The 24,121-nt window shown below is 33.6% G+C and overlaps 1 protein-coding gene across 9 annotated transcripts in view; it reads right to left on the bottom strand.

Moving 5' to 3' along the window:
* The window catches only part of NEK7 (NIMA related kinase 7), a 149,387-nt gene that overhangs the window by 49,514 nt on the left and 75,752 nt on the right, over nucleotides 1-24,121 (bottom strand). For all 9 annotated transcript variants that reach the window (XM_077157325.1, XM_077157329.1, XM_077157328.1 and 6 more), the window contains 3 exons: nucleotides 21,476-21,616; nucleotides 7,595-7,657; nucleotides 6,697-6,807 (listed from right to left, as the gene is read on the bottom strand). In XM_077157325.1, coding sequence (XP_077013440.1) covers nucleotides 6,697-6,807; nucleotides 7,595-7,657; nucleotides 21,476-21,616 — 315 coding nt within the window. The remainder of the gene's footprint in view (nucleotides 1-6,696; nucleotides 6,808-7,594; nucleotides 7,658-21,475; nucleotides 21,617-24,121) is intronic.

The raw sequence follows: 24,121 nt of genomic DNA, 5'->3' as shown, positions 1-24,121 counted from the left end.
ATATTTGTCAGCCTACTCTAAACCAATTAATTATTTACTTGTAAAAATCTTTGATGCAATGCTATCCAGAGGTTCATTTCTGGAATATATACCAGGAGCTATATTTTCTCTTCTACACCAATTAAGCTGAAGACTTGAAAGAGTGAAATACATTGTTATTTAGAGGCACAATGATTTATAGATATTATTACTCATTGTAAAGAAATAAAACGGGTTCTTTACAATTCAAGCATATACTGGGGTCCTTTATAAAGGGTTAAATCACTGTCATGTTCCTTCACAGAAGACATTCCTGATTCTTTCCTAATGTAGTCTCTTTATAAAGAATCACTTACAACACTAACAAGGGTGCATCGAAAACAGTTTTAGAATTTCTCAGGAAAAAAAAAAATTCCTCTATTAGAACAGTGACTTCTCTTAGGCCATCAAATCACTCAAGATTTTAGCAATTCCCTACCAGACCTGAATGTGAAACTTCCCTACCAGATCTGAATATGAAACTTCTGTGCCTAGTATACAACCAACCATGCCACTTACTGGACCCTGGACTGAGAATTGTATCAGACATAAAAGAACCAACTTTTCTTCATTTATCTACCACTTACTTATGGAATTTTTCCTATGATCCAGGAATGTCCCTAGAAATTGATAAGCAAAATGGACATGGTTCTCTATACTCAACAGAGTTTTAAGTCCAATAGGAAATACAGATATCAACAAAATAATCCAACTACATGCTTACATTACTAAGAGCTATGAAAGAAGGACACTCTTGAGGGCATTAACAGAATACAAGAGTCTATGGGTCAAAGGAGATATCCTTGAGGAAGTGATATTGGAGCTGAGAACTGAAGGATAAATAGATCAACAAACAGGGTGAAGAGCATCCCAGGCAGATGGAACTACATGCATGAACACTCTGAAGCAGCAACAAGCAGGGCACATTACATTAAGTGAAAAATCAAGGTGCTGGAGCGTAGGAGGGACCAAATGCTAAAGTAAAACACTTACTGAGCACAGACTGTGCCCAGCACTGTTCTAGACATTTAGGACATGTGAATACACAAAAACAGATGAAGATCTCTTCCTCGGGGATCTTACATTCTAGATCACACAAGCTTTGGTAAATCTTGTCCAATGTTTTCATCTTTATTCTCAATGGGAAACTTGAGAAGAATTTGAAAGTAGAGGATTTTCTTTTTCTTCTCCTCCTCCCCCCTCTTAAAGACTGATGGAAAAATAAGTTTGAGGAATGGGTGCTGGATGTTGGGAGATCAGTTAGGAGGCTCTCACTCTCTAAGTAAGAGATAATATTACTTTATACTGAAAGGAGAGAAACGTAAATAGAGCTAGATGGAGAAATTTGCAAGACATTTAGAAGAAAAAATAAACAGAACTTGGTGAAAGACTGAAAATGAGAAGGTATAGAGAGGTATCAAAGAAGAGCCCTGGTTTCCAGCATGAACAAATGGATAGACTGTGGTACCATTCCTTGAGTTAGGGAACATAGGAGAAAAGCAGTTTGAGAGGAAGATCTCAAATTTGTTTATAAACATGTTGAGTTAGATGGGTTCAGAATTAAAAGAGAGTCCTAGGCTAAAGATAAAAAAAATTGTGAGTCAACAAGAGTATAGAGAGTAACTGAATCCATGGTTTTGACAAAATTAGCTATGAAGAATATAAAGCAAAAAGAAAGCCAGAACTGAAGCTTTAAAAACTCCATCATTTAGAGTGGGCCATGGTGGCTCAGCAGGCAGAGTTCTTGGGTTCGATTCAGGAAGAAGAGGGAACACTAGAGTTTCCAGAGAGGTAGGAAGAAAACCAAGGGACCCTGGGATTCAATAACCAGTGGAAGAGTAGGAAGAACAGAGCCAAATGCCATTGAGAGATCAAAAAAAAATGAGGACTGGAAAGAAGTCCACTGGATTTAATGACAGAGGCCACTCAAAAGCCATTTCATTTGTTGTGCTGCAAACAGGATCAAGAGTATTTGGCATGAAGTAAAACACAACTAGGGCAGTAACTGAAGGAAAAGCTGGGATGAAGTAGGAATAGTAAGACCTTCTTTGATCTTATTTTAAACAGCAATAGTTTTATTTCAAATAGTAATACCTGTCCATCCTTATTGTCCCTTCTTATGCATGCATGTGTGTACATGAAACCATGTTTAAAATAACACTGGTTTGAGCATGTTAAAATGAGATTGAAGGAATCTATCAGATGCAAAATGGCTGCTGATATGGGACTGGGAATAGAGAATAATTTTAAGGTTTCTGAGAATGTGGGGGAAGGCAGGATAGAGAACCAAGGTGGAGGGACACAGTAATAACACCTCCTGACTAACAAGGGATATGGCAACAGGAGGGAAGGAGGAGTGAACATGGTTAGATACAAGTTGGCCTAATAGGTTTGGTCATGGAAAGATGAGGGTATTCCTGTCTGATGACCTCTATTTATTTGGTGAAACAGGAAGGGTGATATCATCTGTGAAGAATAAGGAAAAGTAGATTTTGTGTGATACAAGGGAGGGAGGTAGAGTGATGATCAGAGGTTTAAATAGAATAAAGTACCAAGTATCATATACTCAGATAGTACATATAAATATATGTATGTGTGTGCACATATTAGATATATATATATATACACATTTATCATGATTACTATTATTTAATCCTCAAAGTAACATTATAAGACACATATTATTAGCCCTATTTTATGAATGAGATATTGTAGCTCAACCATTTTGATTAAGTAACTTAAATTGAGATCATATATCACTACTGTCCAAAATCTTTCCACTACCATCAGAAATCCCCCCGTCTAGATTAGGCTGTCCTGTTATAAGCTCCATTATAACCCACACTTTCCACTTATATAACTTACTACAGCTGCAGCTATACATTTTTCTATGGTTGTTAGTTAAATGTCTATCTCTCTCATGGACCATGAGTTCCAAGAAGGCATACAGTAAATATCCAATAGATAAATAAATGGAATAAAGAGCTGGTTTCAAAGAAAAGGTACAGATTGGTATAACCAACTTAGAGAGTAACATGGCAGTAAATACTACAATTTAAAATGGGTATAACTTATAACCCAGCCATACTATTTATAGGAATCTATGCAACAGAAATAGAAATAATTGTGTGAGTGTGTGCATATATATACAGAGAGAGAGAGAGAGTTTTATTTGAGCTCTGTGTATAAGAATAAAAAACAATGGAAATTATCAATAAATCATACATATATATTTGTGCATGCATAAAGATAGAATATAAAGTGGGGAAGAGATTTTTTTTGGTAATCTATAATTTTATTTAGTGATATAATTATTTCCAATATATCTTACATCTAAAAGTGTGCTAAAACAATGCTACTGAAGAATCAATGTTCTGGAAAATGCTATTTATCCAATTGAAATAGAGAAACAAATATAATAAACCAAGTATTTCATTGTATTTTGGAGGGTCCAAAGCACAGATTATATACATTGATAATAATTTGTCAAGTGTCTCAGATTCACACTTTAAAGAATGCTTTCATATTCAGATGAATTAGTCTTATTTTCATTTTACAGATGAAGAAATCGAGAGGGAAGGTTTTATGTACATTAAAATTACTATTAATTACCTGTGGGAGGTGGGAATGAAGGGAGGAAGAAGAAGGACTTTCACTTGAGAAAATAAATAAAAGACAAGAGGGCCTTTTATTTTATATTTTAAAAATAAACACAAAGCTTGGAGAGAACCTCCCAAGCTATTAAATTATTCTCTTTGGATCTAATTTAGACACTTAGTCAGATCTAAAATATTAAACCACAAAAGACATACAGAAATGTAACCTGGATATAAAGATAATCTACTTATCTGAAACTACTTGGTCACCTCACTGTTAAGGACATTGGTATAACTTTCTACTATGGCCATCAGGCTGTGATTGTTATAAAGCCTAGAGGTTTGTTAACATAATTTTCAATCTTTAGAACAGCTCCAAGATGACTAGGGAACCTCACCCAAAATGTCTTATTTCTTGACTAAGTCAGTTAACTAGTGGTACCTAAAATAAAGGACAGGCTCACTAAAGGCTTATTCAATAAAGCCTGCTGGAGAGGAAGAAGGGATGATACTACCAATTCTGTAAAGAAGAAACCAATTCAGTATTCTACCAAAGTGTATTATGTTATTATATAGGCATATAAAACTCATTAGGGATCAGCTCATATCTGAAATTCAAAAGAATTTCTTTTTTTTTTTTTTAATAATCTTTTACATGATAGATACCTTCAAATTTTAGTCAGAAATCCTACAGGTATTCAAGGGTGTCAACAACTATACTGTATACATAGTAATACTGAGTTACTACTCATTGCCAATTCTGTGTTCTGAATCTATCTTATTATATCTACTGGATCAGCTGATAGAAAATTTCCTTAATAATATCAACTGACAGTAGTATGTTTAAATAAGGGAGCTAAGTTAATCACCACAATAAATATAAGATCACACTTACAAATCCTTCCTTCCTCATTGGCCTAATAAATTTGAATAAGCTGCAGTTGGACAGGATAGAATTCTTATTAGGCCCTCTGCTTTTGCATTAGTTTTCTCAAGTAATGAAAGGATAGGAATATTCTTCCAAGCTAAGTGTTATATGCTCAGGCATGCCTTGGCAACTGGCCAGGTTCAACAACTAATACGTGTACTAGGAGTAGAAAAGAAAGAAAACTAAATTAGAGGAAAGAAAGAAACTCTAGATGACAATCAAAACCCCGAATTACCAACCTCTCAACCAAGGGCAAGACTTAATAAATGAAACTGCTTGTTTTAGTCAAGCTTCAGCAGGTATTTGCCTGATAATGGTTTGCTCTCTTTCCTCCCCAACAACATGTAATTAAATAACTCTCATACCTAAAGATTTGGGCAAAGAATTTTATATTAGTTGTTTCTTGTAAGGACTATTTATGTTTGCTTTCATATTTCTCATCTTGGTAGACAGCTTTTTTATACTATTTTGGATTGGATCCTTGCATTTCTTTTTAAAATTATGACTATAAGTTTTTATTGTCCCTTAATGTGCAAAGATTTATTTGTCAATGGTTAGCTGTTTGTCTAGTATTGGAAAGTCCCTAAAACAGAATATCAGATGAGAAGTGACTCACTCTAACTCTGGGAGTTTAAACAAAGTCAGCTTGATAGCATTCCATGAGATAATAAAAACAATATTACTTCCTTTTATGTAGTGTTTTAATAATATAAAAAACAGACCCATGAATCATCTCCATCTTACAGATGAGGGTACTAACCTTAAAGAAAGTTGAGTGACAAGAAAGTTTAAGTAACTGATACTGAACCACACTAGAGAGCAGGGTTCTTAACTACTGCCAAAGGATATGAACCCCTTGATCGGAGAATCTGGGAACCCTTTGAAACGAAATGCAAAACTATAAGTACATCAACATGTTTCTGGCCGGAAGGTCAAGGGCTTTCATCTAACTGTCAAAAGTTCTGTGATACAAAAATCTTTAAAGGCTAGAGGAAAACACATGGATTTTTGCATCAGAAAAACTGTCTTCAAATACCAGTTCTGCCATTTACTAGCAGTGTTACTTATTTTCTCTAAGTGTTGTTTATCTCTCAGAATACTTGTGAAGATTAAATAAAATGCAACTAAAACACCTAAAATTGCTTCTTTTAAAATCCTTACAATAATTGCATGTAACAGAGACTGCTAGTCATGCACCGAATCTATTCAACTCATGTTTCCAGAGTTATAGAAGTTTTGCTGGCTATTTGGCTAGTCAAACAAAGACTATTATCAACCTTTCCTGCATCTAGATGTATTCATGAGACTAAGTTCTAGCCAAGTAAGATGAAAGGGAAAATGTACAGCAGCATCCAGGAATGTGCCTTAAGAGACAGCCAGCAAATATCCTTTGTCTCTTCATGCCTAGGAATAGTGAAACATGGTAAGCTGGAAGTAGACTGTATTCCTGAGAAACTGATAAAGAGTCACCATGTTAGTCCTGGACTTTTACGTCACAAAGAAAGTAGTAGTAGTAGTAGTAGTAGTAGCAATAGCACTAGCTATTGTATGAGGTTCTGTTGTAAACACTTTATAAACAGTAATTGATTTACTCAACACAACTATTCTGAAGTAGGTTCTACAATTATTTCGGTTTTGAGAATATGTGACATGAAGTTACTGCTGTACAAAAACAATAGTTTTAAGGCAACTGCTCTTCTGGGGGTTTCTATTACTTGTAACTGAACTTAAACTTAACCAATATGCTCTTAGAATAGAAAAATGAATAACTTTTAAGTGATTGAGTCAGGGTTTGATGTCCAAGGGCTATAGAATCTCTTTCTGTTCTCTTTTCTCTATTGTCCAGAGATCCAGGATCAAGTTCAGACAAATCAAGCTGCAAAATTGTAATTTCAGTGTGCAGAAGACACTAAAAAACTGCTTCCAAGTTGGTTTTCAGATTTCATATACCTAAGTTGATCGATGTGAACTTTGTTTTAAGTAAACCAGTTTTATAATCATTATCATCACTATCCCCTACCATTTATTACATATCAATCACATGTTAAGCATTGTACTGAGGTTTTTAATTTAAGGTACCTGATATACCTATATATTTAACAGTAAAGTCTATTAGAAAAATTAAATTTGAAAACAATTTTCTAAAAAAGTTACCTTTATCATTCTGGATAGATCACCAGCATCTGCTAATTCTAAAACTATATTTAGCTCATTATCTTCAATGAATGAGGCATAATATTTAATAACATTTGGATGATTGAGTTGCTGAGAAAGAAAACAAGCATAAAGTTAACATAAGGCAAATAGCTTCTCAAAGAAAATTATTCAAGAATTACCTCAGAAAGTATATGGGTGATACTCTTCCCCTCCTTCTGATTATAGGACACCACCAAATTTTCTACATATTATATCTATATATGATATAGTACTTCTATAACAAAGGTTTATATATTTTATAAATCAATTACTCCAACTACTAGAACATGAAACAATATGGTTCATTCTGCTCCTTACTCTTATCTTTTTGGATAATCTGATTCATTTCAGGTACTAACACAAATAGATCACATTAAAGAACACCTAAGAATTACCTAAAATTTAAAATATAAATTAGCCGGAGCATTTCACAAGAAAAGAAGCAATGCAGAGATAACTGAAATCGCATATTTTTTGACTAGATGAAAAATCAAAACCTAATTCCTAATCCATCCTTGTTAAATCTGGAAAAACGGCTCAGAAATAAAATAAAAACAAGTGAGACATTTAGATCAATCTACAGTTTCAATGTAGATTTCATCTCAATCACATTTGAGATGATGATAATATGTATTAATTATGTAATTAGAATATGTCTGGTTGTGATGGTCAATAAAAAATGTCTTCAGTGCTTATGCTCACGTTATCTATTTCCTAGATTAAAACATACATGTTAACTTGAAATCAGTGTGACATAAGTTCTTAGAAATACGTTCTCTTGTAAGTATGATATTATATCACTTTTATCAACACTTCAGTTATGTTCAAAATATTTAAAAGTTCATTTGTTACTTACCTTAAGGAGATCTATTTCTTTGATACAATCAGAACGTGCTTTGGCATCCATTAAATCAAATATCTAAAAATAGAATCCAGAATTATTTAATAAAATAATAATCTACACTTCAAGCTACCATGTATATTCACTATAATACCCCATGTATAATTATATATACACAAATAAACTTTCTTTCCAGTTAGCTTTTAGTAACTGTGGAGATTTGTAGGTCTTTTATCTCATGTTACTTATATTTTTGTTTTCAAAGCCTAGGAGTATAAAAAAGGTGAAAAAGAGAATAGCTAGATATTTCTTGATACTCAGGTCTTAAGTTGCAGTTATTAAGATAATAAATTAATAGTTAACATATTGAACAATTAATATGTGCTAAAAGCATTACATGAACTATCTCATTTCGTATTATGAGTATGATGTTAATATTTCCATTTTATAGATGAAGAAAGCTTAGGCTTTGAAAGCTTAAGAGGCGGTCAAAAGGTCACACAGCAAATTAAAGGGACAACTGGAATTCATCAGCAGCATTGTCTTATTAGAACTCAAGTTCTGAATCTGTAGGATCCCCAGTCAAATCATGTCTAAAAGAACTGATGTTTAGATTCTTGATAAGATGATATCACTCCGAGAGCGTAGTTCCGGTGCCTGCCCATGTTAAAAAAAAAAAAGAGCTGCTATAACTAAACAACAAAAAGACAAGCAACCCAATTCAGAAATAGGCAAAAGACATGAAGGATATTTCTCCACAGAAAATACACAAATGGCCAATAAGCATATGAAAAGATGCTCAACATCATTAGCCACTGGAGAAACGAAAAATCAAAACCACATTTAGATACCACTTCACACCCATTAGAATGGCTACTAGTAAAAAAAAAAAAACAAAAACAGAAATAAAGAGGACTTGGAAAAATAGGAACACTCATTCATCGTTGGTGGCAATGTAAAATGGTACAGCTGCTGTAGGAAACCTTTTGGCAATTCATCACAATGTATAATATGACCCGGCAATCCAACATCTAGGCATATACTCAAAAGAATTTAAAGCAGGACCTCGAACAAATATTTGTACACCAATGTTCATAGTGTCATTATGGGTGGCAGCAAGCCAAGTGTCTGTCAATAATTGAATGGATCAACATGTGATATATACATATAACGGAATATTATTCAGCCCTAAAAGAGGAATGAAGTTCTGATGCATACTATAACATTCATGAACCTTGAAAACAGCAATTTGAGTAAAATAAGCCAGATACAAAAGGACAAATACTATATTAGTTCACTGATAAAAATAATTAGAATAAGAGAACTCATAGAGCAGAATTTAGAATATAGGTTATCAGGGAATGCATTGAGGACAGGGAATAGTTAATGCTTAAAATGTATGAAGTTTGTACTTAGAATGATGGAAAAGCTTGGGTATTGGATGATGGTGACAGTAGCACAATTTTGTGAGTGTAATTAACACCACTGAATTGTATAATTGAAAAATGGGAAACAAGTGTATATATGTGTGCTGGTTTGAAAGGAAGTATGCCCCCTAAGAAAAGCCAGGTTTTTACGAAATGTAAATCCCATTCCGTAAAGGTAGAATAATCCCTATTCAGTACTGTATATTTGAAACTGTAATGAGATCATCTCCCTGGTTGATGTGATTTAGTTCAGAATGGTTGTTAAACTGGATTAGGGGATGACATGTCTCCACCCATTTGAGTGGGTCTTGATTAGTTTTTGAAGTCCTATAAAAGAGGAAATATTTTGGAGAATGAGGGATTCAGAGAGCAGAGAATGCTGCAGCACCATGAAGCAGAGAGTCCACCAGCCAGCGACCTTCGGAGATGAAGAAGGAAAATGCCTCCTGGGGAGCTTCATGCAACCAGAAGCCAGGAGAGAAAACTAACAGATGATGCCGTATTCGCCATGTGCCCTTCCAGCCGAGAGAGGAACCCTGACCGTGTTCACCATGTGCCTTTCCAGATGAGAGAGAAACCCTGAACTTCATCGGCCTTCTTGAACCAAGTTATCTTTCCCTGGGTGCCTTTGATTGGACATTTCTATATACTTGTTTTAATTGGGACATTTTCTCGGCCTTAGAACTGTAAACTTTCAACTCATTAAATTCCCCCTTTTAAAAGCCGTTCTGTTTCTGGTATATTGCATTCTGGCAGCTAACAAACTAGAACAATATGCTACCCAAATAAAAACTTTAAAAAAAAAAAGGATATTTAGTCTATCTCTGAAAACAAAGACAATTCTCAGTTGTTAAGCATGTGGAAAATAAACAAAAAGTTAAAAATGCAATATTTTAGATTATTGCAGAAAATATCTCAATAAATCAATCCTACAAGAATAAGCCAATTAAAATCCTAGTCACATAATATATTTTTAAAATTTATTTTTTTTATGTTTAGTCTTCAACTTGATTAAGTCTTCCTGTTTCAGACAGCAAATAGGTTCCAATGAAAGTAGCTATAGAACTTGAAAGCTTTGGTAGGCTCCAAGAATTATTAATTAGGAACGCAATTACTGAACACCTGGCCTCTTAACATATGTTGCTTTAATCTTCACTGCAGTCTCATATGGTAGATAGCACTGTCTCCAATTTAGAGATGAGACTGAGACTGAGAGCAGTTAAATAATGTGTTGATGGTCATAAAATTAGTAAATTTTATGGGAACGGGGACTTGAACCTAGATCGCTGCAGCTTCAGTCTGTTTTTGCTCCACTGGTCCAATAAAGTCTAATACTTAAGACAACCAACTAGTCAAGACTAAAATACATGTCTGTGCACTAGTCAATACTAAAATACATGTCTGTGCAAAGTGTTGTATTAGAAAGACAAAGAAGAAATTCAAGCATGGGGAGGGGTTAACATTAGATCTGACCCTTGAAAGAATTATAGGATTCTGCCAGTCAAAAACAAAAACAAAAAATACTTAAGACATAAAAGTAAATATAGAATGTGGGTATATAATGACAGATTAGAAAAGAAGCAACTTTTGCACAACGTCATTTTTAACATTCAAAGATACACATAATTCTAACTTCCTCATTTTTAATTAAAAAGATAAATGTGAGAATATTAAAGTTTTAAAACAAAAATATGATTACATAACTTCATTACCTTAAAGAATTTACTTTTTATTTTTTTATTAGTTTCTTATATACTGAAAATAGCAGCAGTATGTAAAATGGCATGTGCATTTTTTTCACTTAACATTATAGAAAAAAATCATTGTTTCTATGTAATCCATTTATTTTGGTTATACAATTGCTAACGAAACTTCAAGTATCAGTGGTTTGCAATTTTTAATGTGAAACAGTTGAGCACTGCATAATATTAAGATTTGAAATAACGCATTGTATTTGCATATAAGAGAAAATGGAAAGCATGAAATAAATCATGAAAATTAAGAATCTTATCATAGTTAATGGTTTATAAAGAGAGAGACAAACTAGATAGTATCAAAGTTTCCTTTCCTTTGATTCAAATAATGGAAAGGTAAATGGATACTGGTTCAGGTATCAGAAACAGTAACTTCTCTTTTCTCCATTCACAACTCTAACCATCTTAGTCAATCTGTATACATATATCATGCTTTTGGAATAGAATGGAGCAGAATGGAACAGAAAGGACAAGACTATAATCAGCAAATTACATTACCATTTCACATAAAATATCTACTAAGAAATTTTTTGCAAGCATGAAGCCCTCACATATATTAAAATTTGAAAAATAAGATAACAAACTAGGCATAAATTGATGCTAATAGCAGAGATGAAAAAAAAACTATCAGTATTAAAACAGTATGATGCTGCTTCCTAAAGAAAGGAAAAGTTCAGTACACCACAATCTTCTCCAAGAGAATCTCAGTTTTACTCTACACATAAATGATTAATATCAATAACATGAACAATATCAATACCTGGGTATAGACAGTTTAAATTATTCATGGTCATGCTTTCTATCATTCATAAAAAGAAACTTTATTAGACCTTATTACAGATGCAGATAAAAAAATGAAGATCATAAGATGCAAAATACAGAGTTGAACACAGAATATTAACATACAGTATAATAAATGCTCCTTGTACAAAGTAATGTGAAATCTTTAAGTGGGGTGGAGTATGAATGTAAGGGCTCCCAATACTCAATACTCTATCATACATGTAGGAAAGTGTAATACACTTGAGAAAATTTTCTATAAAAATAATTAAAATGAAAAGCTCTTTACATAAAGGAGTAAGCTTCATATTCAGCAAATTTCACAGAGAGGCTCTTCATTCCCCTAATTCCCAAAAGATGCCAAAAAATGATGTACTAAATAGCATGTTAAATAATAACAAATAATAAGTAAACAGAAAGTTTTGAACTTGTTAGTTATAGATATTAAATGCACACACTCAAACTGCTTGTCCTTAAAAAAATCAAAAAGGCAAGAAATGATTCTTGCTGTATCATGAACGCTGATAACATTTTCAAGAACTGATCATCACAAGAGACTTAAGATGACTCAAAATTATGGAAGGAAACAAAAAAATTTTAAATGCCTTAGACCCTAAAGGAATTCCTAAGAACTTTTTTAAAACAGAGGAAGGATAATTCTGATTCTACTAATTAAAATGAAGAAAATCACAAACTTGCGGTTATGTATAAATCTAATCTCTCAGTAATCAACATCTCTATGACTGAAAATAGATAGACAAATAGTGAGTGATGTGAATAAGATGTCTATAAGAGCTTTGGGAAACCCTTATCAAACAAAACAAGACAGACGCATGTTATATAGAAATCACAAATGATTAATTCAACTTACAATTAAACTAATTTGGAATTACAAATGAACTTATTTCAATTAATTGAGTTTTCAATAATATCAAAAGCTACTCATCAAACACTGGGGAAAATAAGCACTGCTGGGCACATTTAAGGAAAAACTAAATTCAGAATCTCAAGGACATTTACAAACACATTTAAATGGGAAATTCAGTAGTATCTTATCTCTCTTCTTCCTCTCAGCCAACAAATAGAGGCAAAAATAAATAATGAATCTTTAGAGTAAGTCATTTCCAAACTTAGATTAAAGTATCTATTTGATTTTATGAGCAAGAAAAGGCAATCAGATATGGGGGGAAATTTTGGGTTTTGTGAAAATATTTTTCAAGTCTTCAAAAGACATCCATGTCAGCTCTACCAAAGTTTCTTAGGGTTTTTAAACTTTTTAAATACTTGTTAAGAGCATAATTACTAGCTGTGTTTAGGTAAGTACTGGCTGATATATTTTTGGTATTCTCTGAATCATTTTTAAAGTTTCCTTTTGTAATCTCCAAAATTTTGCCAACTCATGACTAAAGAAGCTGAAAAGGTTAACACTAAACTTCTTTAAGAGGGATAAGAGTCTTTCAAGTAATTAACAAAAATAAATAAAGCAGATGTTAAATTGTTAGAGAACAAAACTTAAAACATACCAAAGAAAGGGTTTTAAAAGTATACTGAGTTCAACAAACCGTTTAAATTGGTATATCTCAATTTAAGTAAACCTTACATATATAGAAATTTTAACCAAATACCTCCCAGGCCTCACCAGATTATAAAACCTAAAAAAAACTGGACAGCTTGTCCCTGAGTGCAGTGGCCTTTCTTCCACCCTCTGTTTATGCTTCTGATTATCTCCCTGTTCTTACCTCCCTTGGTGCTATAAGCCTCTCGAAACTGGTGCTATAATCCTTCATTCAAACTGCCCAATGGCTGCAGGGACCCTCTCTTAATCTACGTTGAGGTATAGGGGTGGGGATTCTGAACCCTCTTCTCTATTACCATAGGAATATTTATTTTATCACCCTATACGTAGAAGAGAACCTCTTCAAGCTCACTGATAGACAAAGACTTTCCCTTTCTTTTATTTGAAAAGGTAGGAAATGGGGAAGGGGATAGATGCTCCATAACATAACTGTGGCCTCTCTAGATATAAATCATAATTACTGAACAAAATCATCTCCAGATAGACTCTACTGCCAGACCTTCCATGCCTAAATACAAAGGCACTTTGAGGCATGGAGAGGTTGGAATGGAGATGTTGGCTAAGCAAGAAGGGCCAATATGAATTCTACAATGTTCCCAGAGGCCTCACTCCTTATAACACCCAGAAGGCCACAATCTAGCTTCTGTCAGCCTTCCTCATTCATCCTAAAACACTAACATATCTGAACTGCAAATTAAAGGACAGGCCTCAATTTCTTTCTGGTGGGCTCCTTAAGCCCCTAGAAAATGATGATATGGAACCAGACAGTAGTTTGTATCAGTGATTATTCTATGACTCTTAAAAACTCTGTTTCCAAGAGAATACCTTTTAACTCAACAGGATGGTAATATTATGGTCTGACTTACAACCCACCAGTAAGCCCTCTTCAATGGGGACCTTTTAAAATTAAAAAACTTATAAAAATCATCATAGGAAATTCATCCTTTGTTCAGATTTTGTGAGAGTTTGAAGTTTTGCAAAGCTTAGTCAGAGCTCAGGCTATAGATTAAGAACACTGAAAGCCATGGAATGTCCACATAAAAGGAGAAAAAAAACAAAAAAGCCAAAATCATAACCAGGAAATGCCCGAAAGGAGGGAAAAAGAGAGAAGACATTAAAAGGGACACAAAAGAAGTACCCAGGTAGCTAGGAGTACCAAGAGACTGTAATCAATGGAACACATGAGAGCCAAGTTCTATGAAGCTGTGGGGGAAATAAAACATTCTGCAGAGATGTCAGTAAAAAAGTGAATGTGATGACATCTATAATCTGAGGAGGAAGTCAGATGTGGGCGAAATGGGTCAAATGGTAGAAAAGTCTTTAGAAGGTAGAAGAGAAGGAATTAAGCCAGACCAAGATAGAGAAGAAAAGAAAACAAAAATGATCTTAAGATGAGGTGGGATAGTTACACAGCTGTAAAAGCACCTCAGACAGTGGAGATTATCTCCATCAAATACAAGACAATATGATCTGCTGAGCATAAATGGAATAAGGGTTGAAGTTGAAGCTTCATGACAGTGGTTTTTAACTGCCACTAAGAGTAATATTATCATTATACATTCACTGACTTGGGGTTCTTATATTGTGGTTAGAACAGATTCCCATAGGAAGCATAAGAGAGTAAATTTTCAAAGACAAGTAAGCAAAACTTGAAGAAATAAACCGAGTGCTTCTGTGCTATGGATCTGAACAATGATTACATGTGAATACAGAAATTAAAGCAATACACAATGGTGATAAACCATTGGAGATAAGCATGACATGGGGAGATTCTAAAGTGGAATCATCCATATTGCTGAAATTACTGCACAAGAAAGGTTAAAAATAAAAAACACAAGTAAAATCAGACTTTACTAAGAGGTTTAGCAAAGATTGAACAGTCAAAGAGTTTGTTGGAATGAGGGAGGGGAGAATTGTAGTTAGAAAGGGGCTTTTGGGAGTCTGAACGAGAACAAGTACAACGTAGGGTAAATCATGATCCTAGGCTGAGAGCAGACTGAATGCCATGGAGTCAGGTACGTTGAGAAATATGAGACCCGGTTTCAGAAGTTGATAATGGTGCCAGGTACATAAGAAAAATGAGAGCAGGGGACTAAAATTATTAAACAAGATAAGTATGGGAAACTAGCAGACAAAGGACAAGGATGGAAAAAAAAAATTGAACTGAATAGCACTGGCTTCAAAGATGGAACGACAGATAGATAGGTGCAAAATAAGGTCTACAGCTGCAGTGAAGATAATTCCTCTGTATCCCAGGACAAGAAAGGAAGAGTGTCTTACACTAGAAAGAGCTGTACGAAAAGTAGGAATGTCAGAGGAAAGACAAGAGTCATTTAGAGAATAAAAACTAAAAAGTTGTTTGTGGAAAAAAAAAGGTTAGATGTACTGCCTTTTCAAACCGGCCTTAAACACGGATTATTTTTTTTTTTTTTTTTTTTTTTTTTTTTTAAAGAGAAAGGGAGGAAGGGAAGGAAAGACAGAGAGAAAGAAGGAAGGATGGAAGGAAGGAAGGAAGAGAAACATCTTTTTAAACATTTTCTTGTTTTATTATATTTTGTTTGTTTGTTTGTTTTTTACATGGGCTGGGGCCGGGAATCGAACCGAGGTCCTCCGGCATGGCAGGCAAGCACTCTTGCCCGCTGAGCCACCGCGGCCCGCCCTAAACACGGATTATTATCACATTATTTGCTTTTGCAAATTATTCTGTCTCTAGATTTTAAAAGCTCATTTTAAAAAAATTATACTTACATTGTTAATAATGTGATGTTTTTAGTAGTGAACATTTTCAGTTAATAGTGCTTGTATTATTACTACTATGTACTAAAGAAAAATACCCATTTTCTACACAGTAGTTTGTGCAATCATTAAAAAACATATCAGATTATATCACTCACCTAAAGCCCTTATAGGTGAGTAAAAGGGCTGTTTACCACCCTTATAATGTCATGAATGCCCTCCTCCTTCCATTGCCTACAAAGGAAAGCTTACCTCTGCAAATTTCATGTAGCGCTCTCTCTCCTAATTTGCTCAGGTTGCAATGATTATCTGAGTTCTCTTACTACACAGTGAGTTCATCTTACTTCTCCTTCTCAGAGCCTTTGCATTTACTGTTCTCTACACTTGGAACCCTTTCTTCCCTACTGTTCAGATAACTGACTGCTTATTCCCCTCAATCTCGGCTTAAATTTCACATACTCAAAGAAGCCTTGCTGAACCTCTAATGAAAAAGCCTTCACCTCACCTAGATTGTCTCTAACCCCATACCCTGGTTTTTTTCATTCTTGGCTAAAATTATTTGATTTACTGTCTATCTCCCCCACAAAAATTCTGAACTCTAAAAAGGTAACAATCGTGGCACCCCTGGTGTCCAGCACAGTGTCTGCCACATGGTAGATCTTCAGTAAATGCTAAACAAACACAGTAAAAGGCTTCAACAACATAAAATACAAGTTACTTCAACTGTAATGACTCACTGGTTCTGGCCACTAGAAGTGTTTATAATTTAAAGTTTTAAAATAAAATCATAGAGTCAGAATATGATCATCATAATAACTCTAAATTACCATAAGATATTAAAGAAAAAAAATTGTGAAACATCACAAAATGACAAAGGACTAAATTATTTTATTGCTCCCTATTGCATCATCTTAAATATTTTAATATTAGTAAGGGTAAATAGTAAATTACTAATTAAAATAGTAAATATTTTAATATTAGTAATTAGTTTGGCATATGTTAATTCACTATAACCCCAAAACGCTGTTAACTGGAATGCCCTATTCTCTAAACATTCAAGACCAAAAATTTACCATATATTTAAATGCTTAGAAATACCTGAAATAAAATTGCTAGTACAAATAAATAAAATTAAGAAGCTTTAATTTTTAAGATAAAAGCCTACGCCAACTTGGCAAGAAAATTAACATTAATTTACTAAGCTGTTCCAAAATTCTTTAAAATGTACTTAATGAGTTATTCTTTATAAATGCTTTGTAATTTTCAATTTATCAAATAACAATTGCAAGTTTCAGAGGAAGTCTATATAGATTGAATGATGAAGCTGATAAAATTTGCAGGATAAATTCAATAATCACAGTGAACACTGAAACAGAAGGAAATGTGGCTATCAAGTTTATGAATACATTAAAATCACTGCAGAGTCATGAAAGAAGCCCCCATTCTCCACAAATTCCTTATTTTTAATTAAATATAAACACGTAGAACCTACATTCTAAAATTAGCATATATATAAAAGCAAGTAACACTCATTAACACACTTTAAAACATGATTTTTTATGAATGCTTACAAACAATCACATATAAGTAAAGCAATAAATCAACAGTTTTCCTTTTAAGTTTTTTGAGATTGCTAGAGCTAAAAGATGAATTTGAGCATTATATTACCACTTTATGTTTATTTGTAAATATATATAAAGTGCTTTCCATTCTGAAAAAAATCTCATCAACAATGGATGTCCCACAATAAAACAGTGTTATCTGGATATATAACATGAGTAAACAAAGAGAATTTAAGCAGGAGTGAACTATGATCAAAATACTTCACCTCTCGTTAGAAAAAAGAGTAACAAAGATCAAAGAACTGAAAAACGGTGAGTCCTGAAATTCATACTACTGTACCACCATGTGATCAGACTGATACAATAAAAATCGATTCCAATTATTTAGCTCTAATCAGTGAACTAAATATAATAAAATAAATTGGATGTATCAGATCAAAACAATTCTTTGATAATCTTCTAACAGAGAACTGTGGTTTTAGACTCAGCTTGCATCCCCAACAGAGTATCTATGAAGACTTTCCTAAATTCACCCTCCTGCTGTGCTCCTGAGGGCTGCTCCCATTATAGCACCTATGTCATGATTATAAACCTGTCTTTGTTGCATTCCAACTGGAGTCCCATTAGTGCCATTATTTTATCTTACTATTCCCAAAGCTTAATTCACTGACTGATGAATAGCAGGTGATCAATAAATACTGGTGGTCAGTGAGCAGTAGAAAGAAGAGTAAAGAAGGGAGGCAGAGAGAGAGAAACAAAGTTGGTACATGGATTTCAAAATTGTTATATCAGTTAAGACACCATATTGCTTTGGGTAAGTGACTCATGATGGGAAGTGGATAGACTTTCATAAAGATTGGTTGATGCTGCTATGTACTTAACCTCTCAGATCCCTTTGTGCTTTCAAAGAAGTAACATCCATTCAGTACATGTACAACTTCTCTTTCCACATAAAGTCAAAGCACAGGTAACATACAGGTTAACAGTCAAACTACAGGAATGTCACCAGAGTTTAGCATATTCTTTTTTAAAGGCCCTGATAAAGTGAACTTGATGGTGTGGGGCAAAGTGAAGAAGGGCCTTGAAATTCAAGCTGAGGAACCTGGATGGTAATTCTAAAATGTCTCATTAAATATTTATAAGCAGAGAAAATAGATTATAACAGCAATACTTCAGCATATGAACTTAAGTGAAATATTTAGGAAGGATTTTAGAAGAGCAAGGAATAGTAACATAGGTCTTGAAGCAAGTACATTATCCTTAAAATTAGAAGCTGCATGAAGAATTCAATATTGATATTTTAGGAATTTTTAAGGAGTTGGGCTGGGGTTCTTCAGAAAGGAGAGGAGTATGTTTAAAAATATTCTGCAGAGATGACTTTAAAAAAGGAAGAACCATGGGCTTTATGATTTAGTACAAGTGTAATATATTATAGGAATCAATAACATGTCTGAAATGAGAAAACACGGGGTTAAAAACATTGTTCCCTAATTAAATAAGAATATCTTTATAACATCATTACTTTTTTCTAATTGTTTTCTATATAGTCTCTCTTCTATATGTTTAAGCAAGAATATGCCACAATACCAATATTTAATAGAGAGGAATAACATAATCCAAAAGGATAAACTTTCACTCCTCACAGCAGTATTCAGTTCTATAAAATTCATCAGAGAGTAAAATGGGCGGGACAGGCATGCAACTAAAACTGAGTGGAAACACAATTGTGCAAATCAACTCATGCCCAGTCAATCAAACAGAGGGAAAATATAGGCAGGAGAAACAATTCAGTTGGTATTAGAAGATCTAAAATAACCTTTTTTTTCCTTCTTCCATCTTCTGGCATTTATTTTTATTCTTTCTAAATATTTGTAATGACAAGGTTCTGAGATTAAACAAAAAATCACTAGAGGCAGAATTGAGCCCAGTCTCTTTCCATGCTCAGAATCACTGAAAAGGGAACCAAGGAGCCTACCAGAGACCTGCAAATGGATTTTTCAGTCTATCCATCCTCTGGCTTTGACTACCTACAAATTAGCAGCTATCTTCTCCCCAGTCCAATCTGTGTGCTGATTTTGTGGTGTTATTTTTAAAATAACCAATTTTGGAGATTATTCCCTATTTAAGAGTCTACAGTGAATCCTTACTTGCCTGTTATTCAAATTCCTCTGTCTAGTTTCAAAGCTCTCCACAATCTGGTCTCACATTCATAGACTGGGTTAAGTTGCGGTTCCTCCAATCTCAACAGCTCTAACTGACATCTCCATTCTGTGAACTCCTCTATAAATCAAAAATCCACGCCACAGGTTTTAAATTTAACTGTTCTGGGTAGATTCTTTTTCCCCTGGAGGACAGGAATAATAATACTGGCTTCTACATTTCCCTCCGTGCTTAAAGGTACCTAATAGAAATTCAATAAACACATTTTAAAAATTGACTAGAGTCCTTTTGTAAGGGAATAATCATGTCCCCCCAAGAAGTTATATTTTATAAACACTAATACACATATTCTGTATCACTTTTGCATATCAGAACAGAGAAGACTGGAACTCATATGCTACTGGTGGAAGAATAAATTGATGTGATGTTGGAAAACAATTTGGCATTCATTAACTTGTAGTACTAACATGTGCACTTCCCTCTGGCTTATCATTTCCATTCCTAGACACACAGTCAGTAGAAAAATTCTTGCATGTGTATACCATGAAAGACATACAAGAATATCAGAGAAATACTGTTTATGATAGCACAATGTAAACAACCTAAAAGGCAAGCAACAAGTAACAAGAACTGAATACTACACAGCAGCGAAAAATATAAACCACAGCCACATGTACCAACACGGATGAACTGCTCAAAGATGATGCTAAGTGAAAAAAGCAAGTTTCAGAAATATGCATAATGATTCATATACATAAAGTTCAAAAACGCAAAAGTAAACAGCAGATTTTTTAATTCATGCAGATTTGGTAAAACTATACAGAAAAAACAAAGGAATGACAGACAAAATTTAGGACATGGTTACTTCTAGAGGAGAGGAGTGACAGACAGTATTTTATAACAGTGGATATGAGGGCATCAGTATTATTCTTTTTCTCTAACACATATACCATAAAAATCTTTCATAAATAATATTTCATTTTTAAAATGTAAATAAAAACTGTTCATCTCTATACCAGCTACTGCATGTGGATAGTCACTATCCTAATCAAATTAAGAAGTTTCAAAAAGTAAGAGGAAGTTTGGGTTTTAAGGGTAAACTGGGAAGTTTATGGGCAAGTATTAATAAAAACTACCCTAACTGCAAAAGGGAAGTCAAACTGTATGAGGTCAGAAACACTGCAAAGCAGAAAGACAAGAACTTTCTAGGCCAGAGGCTCTAGTTAGGGCAAGTGATCTAGTTCCAGGCTCTGGCAAGTGAGGCCCTCTGTGGTAGCTCAGTGGAACCTGGTAAGAGGAACAGGAGCAAAATACATGAACGGGAGGACAGAAAAGAGTGAGGACTGAAGAGCAAAGCTGATTCCAGGATGATACAAATACAACATGGGGGCTTTAAGTTAAAAGACAATTTAGTCCTTAAATTTTATCTATTTCATTTATTTTTATTTCCCAGTAAATGAGCTCACTTAATTTTCCTTTAATTCCATTATTGTTTATGTAGTTCTTTACATTACTAACATACCTCACCCTAATTTGGACTGCTATTTATTAACTTTAGGCAATATATTCTTTGAGCTTAGTTTTCTATTAATTCAACATCTAGTTAAATATCAAATTAGAAGTAATGGTGACAACTCAAATCTAGAGTTGTAAAAGTATTTCCAGGGTCATTCATGAATCTAGATGAAAATACCAGTTAAATTTTTAAAGGTTAGAAGTAAAAGTAAAAGTTAATTTCCATTGGGTACTACACTCAACACAAGCTTTCAAAAATACAATGTTTACTCTTTCCCAGCATTTTGAACTGAAGACTGTCATTAACCAATCACTTGAGAGAGAATTTTCTCTATTATTCAGGTAGTATCATTTTACATTGATTTACATAATTAAAATAATCTTACCTGCACTTTTTTTAAAGCTACTGGTACTCCATCCAAGAGACATGCTGCTCTATAAACTTCACTAAATTGTCCACGACCAATTTTCTTTTCTATTCGAAAGTTGGCCAATGTGTTATAGCCCATATCCGGTCGTAAGGCCTTCTGTAATTAAAAAAGTCAGAAAAGATTTCAAACACAATATACAATAGAAAAGCTCACTAATTTTCACAAATGGTAAGCTTACAGACATCTATTCATTCAACAAATATTTATTGAATACCTATTCCACACACTGGGGATAAAACAGTGAACCTGACAATAACCCCTGTACCTGAGAAACTCATACTCTAGTGGGGAAGAGAAAGACTAAATGAGGGAACCATGACAGATAGATATTATATATATATGACAGCTATAATATGTGAGATAGTGTTAAGCACTAAAAATGAAAAAAGAAACAAGGATATGAAATGTCAGGGGATGAGAGGGATTTTCAAATTTTAGATAGAAACTCTATGAATTGGCCTTACTCCATAGATATGAACTCTTCCCATCCAATGTAGTTCTTCTCTTATATTTTTTTCCTTTTTTAAATAATCTTTGAGTTGAAATACAATTCATAGATTATATGAAAAGGCTATTTATATTTTTCACTTAATAAAATCTGCCAACAAACGCATAAAACAATTCTTAACTTCCTAACAGATACTTAATTTCTTCAATGAATATTTCCATGGCAAGGAATTTACCAGCACATCAATGGTTTGTTCCAGTTTAAAACACCTTTTTGTTGCTATTCACACACACACAAAAAAAACCTTTCCTTTTCTTTTTAATAACTAAAGAGTACTTCCTTTTGTGCCCAGGCACTGTACTAGCTGCTAGGGAAACAGATGAATCATAAAGGTTTTCTGCTCTCAAAGAGCCTACCCAAATACCTGGAGGAGTCTCTTCACTGAAGAAATAATTATTGCACATTGTGGGGGCACAGGAGATGTCCCTAGTTTAGACCAACCTGTCTTATAAATTTTCCCTCCTGTTCTAGTTCTTTTGTTCATGTACTCATACATTCATTCAATCACTCATTCATGAGACAAAGATTAATTGACTTTAATACATATTGTCAGACACTGTCTGTGCTGAGGTTATAGCATACGTATGAGGGGCACTCCTCATGGCACACATAATCTAGTTTTAGCATTTCTATCTTTATAATATACAACAAAATGGCCTATTCTAGCCATCATATATCCTTGTATTTTTTTTTTTTTTTTTTGAGCTACACATGCCTGGTTCTTTTCAAGATTGCTAGGTTACTGGTAAGCACACTTTTCCAAGACTTGTGCCGCTTAGATCTCACCCTTCCAGACCTTCTACCTTGCTGAAGTAATGAGGGCATTGTGGCGGGGCCTGATTAGTATACCATATACTAAGATTGAACATTAAATTCCTACTAATACAATCAAAGATAGCACTCGTTCATAAACACATTGCATTTAGCTTGTATTCTTAGATCTTCAATAAACTTTTGTTAAGGCTGATGATGCTACAGCCTAAACTTATACAGAAGGCTATTTTGATATATGGGCATTACTTTGTATTAACTCCTAGTACATTTTATATTGTTAATTTCACTATATCTACCATGCCAATAAAAACTCTGTAATTCTGTGAAGGTTTTACTGGAATGAAATCCAATGTTTCTCAAAAACAGAAGCAATAATTTCAGTTATACGATATTTTTTCATTTCTTCTGAAAGTCTGAGATATTGTTAAGAAAAACAGTATTCTTGCATTAAGCCATGCAAAATAACCAGAATATAAGATATTTCACAAATTGATCTCATAAATATAAGACTGCAAATAACTGTATAATAATAAAATAATAATGGTAACAATCACTATAATAATAATAGATGGTTCCATTATTGTGGTTCCATAATTCAAAAGGTACTAGGTGAGAGCTAATTCAATTCTCATTACAATCTTTAATGCAGATGTTATTAAACCATATCTAGGTTTAGCTGATTCCCAAGGCTAAATTTAAATCCTATGGTATACTGTCATAGTTACTAAAAAAGTTATGCACAATATGTATGACCCAACATTATGGGATATTAAGTCCTATATCTACAGATATTTTCGATTTCAAGTTCTTTTGGGGGAAAAAAACTTGGAATAGAAACATATGTTGAAAATCAAAACAAAAATACCGTAACAGAAAAAGAAAAGCAAATAAGCTATCAAATAGGGAGACAACTCGCATTGCTGCACATTCACAGTTTTTTTCCTTAGTAATCATGATTAATTTATAATTGTTACTGTGACAAAATAGCATATATTTAACAAAAAAAAGTACAATGTCTCAGATATTTCTAATGGAGACCAGCAATTTTTGTAAGGGTAGTTTATTAAAGTTTCCTTTAAAAGGGGGGAAGGAATTTATAAACTATGCTTTTCTAAGATTTTCTTTTAATTGACATATTAGAACAGTCTGTAATATCAAAGAAATGGAATTTCTTCTCTTGAAAGAAGACTTGTCAATCTCAAAAGAAAATACAGCTTCATTATTATGAGTACTACCATACAGTCCATATTCTTCACATCTGACTGGGAATTCCATCTTCTGCCTGCACAATAACTTGACAAATATTAGCGTGAACTGCT

This window comes from Tamandua tetradactyla, chromosome 4 (assembly GCF_023851605.1).
Source record: "Tamandua tetradactyla isolate mTamTet1 chromosome 4, mTamTet1.pri, whole genome shotgun sequence".
NCBI lineage: Eukaryota > Metazoa > Chordata > Mammalia > Pilosa > Myrmecophagidae > Tamandua > Tamandua tetradactyla.
Note: the sequence above shows the minus strand (reverse complement) of the source record. Positions and strands in the feature narration are given on the sequence as shown.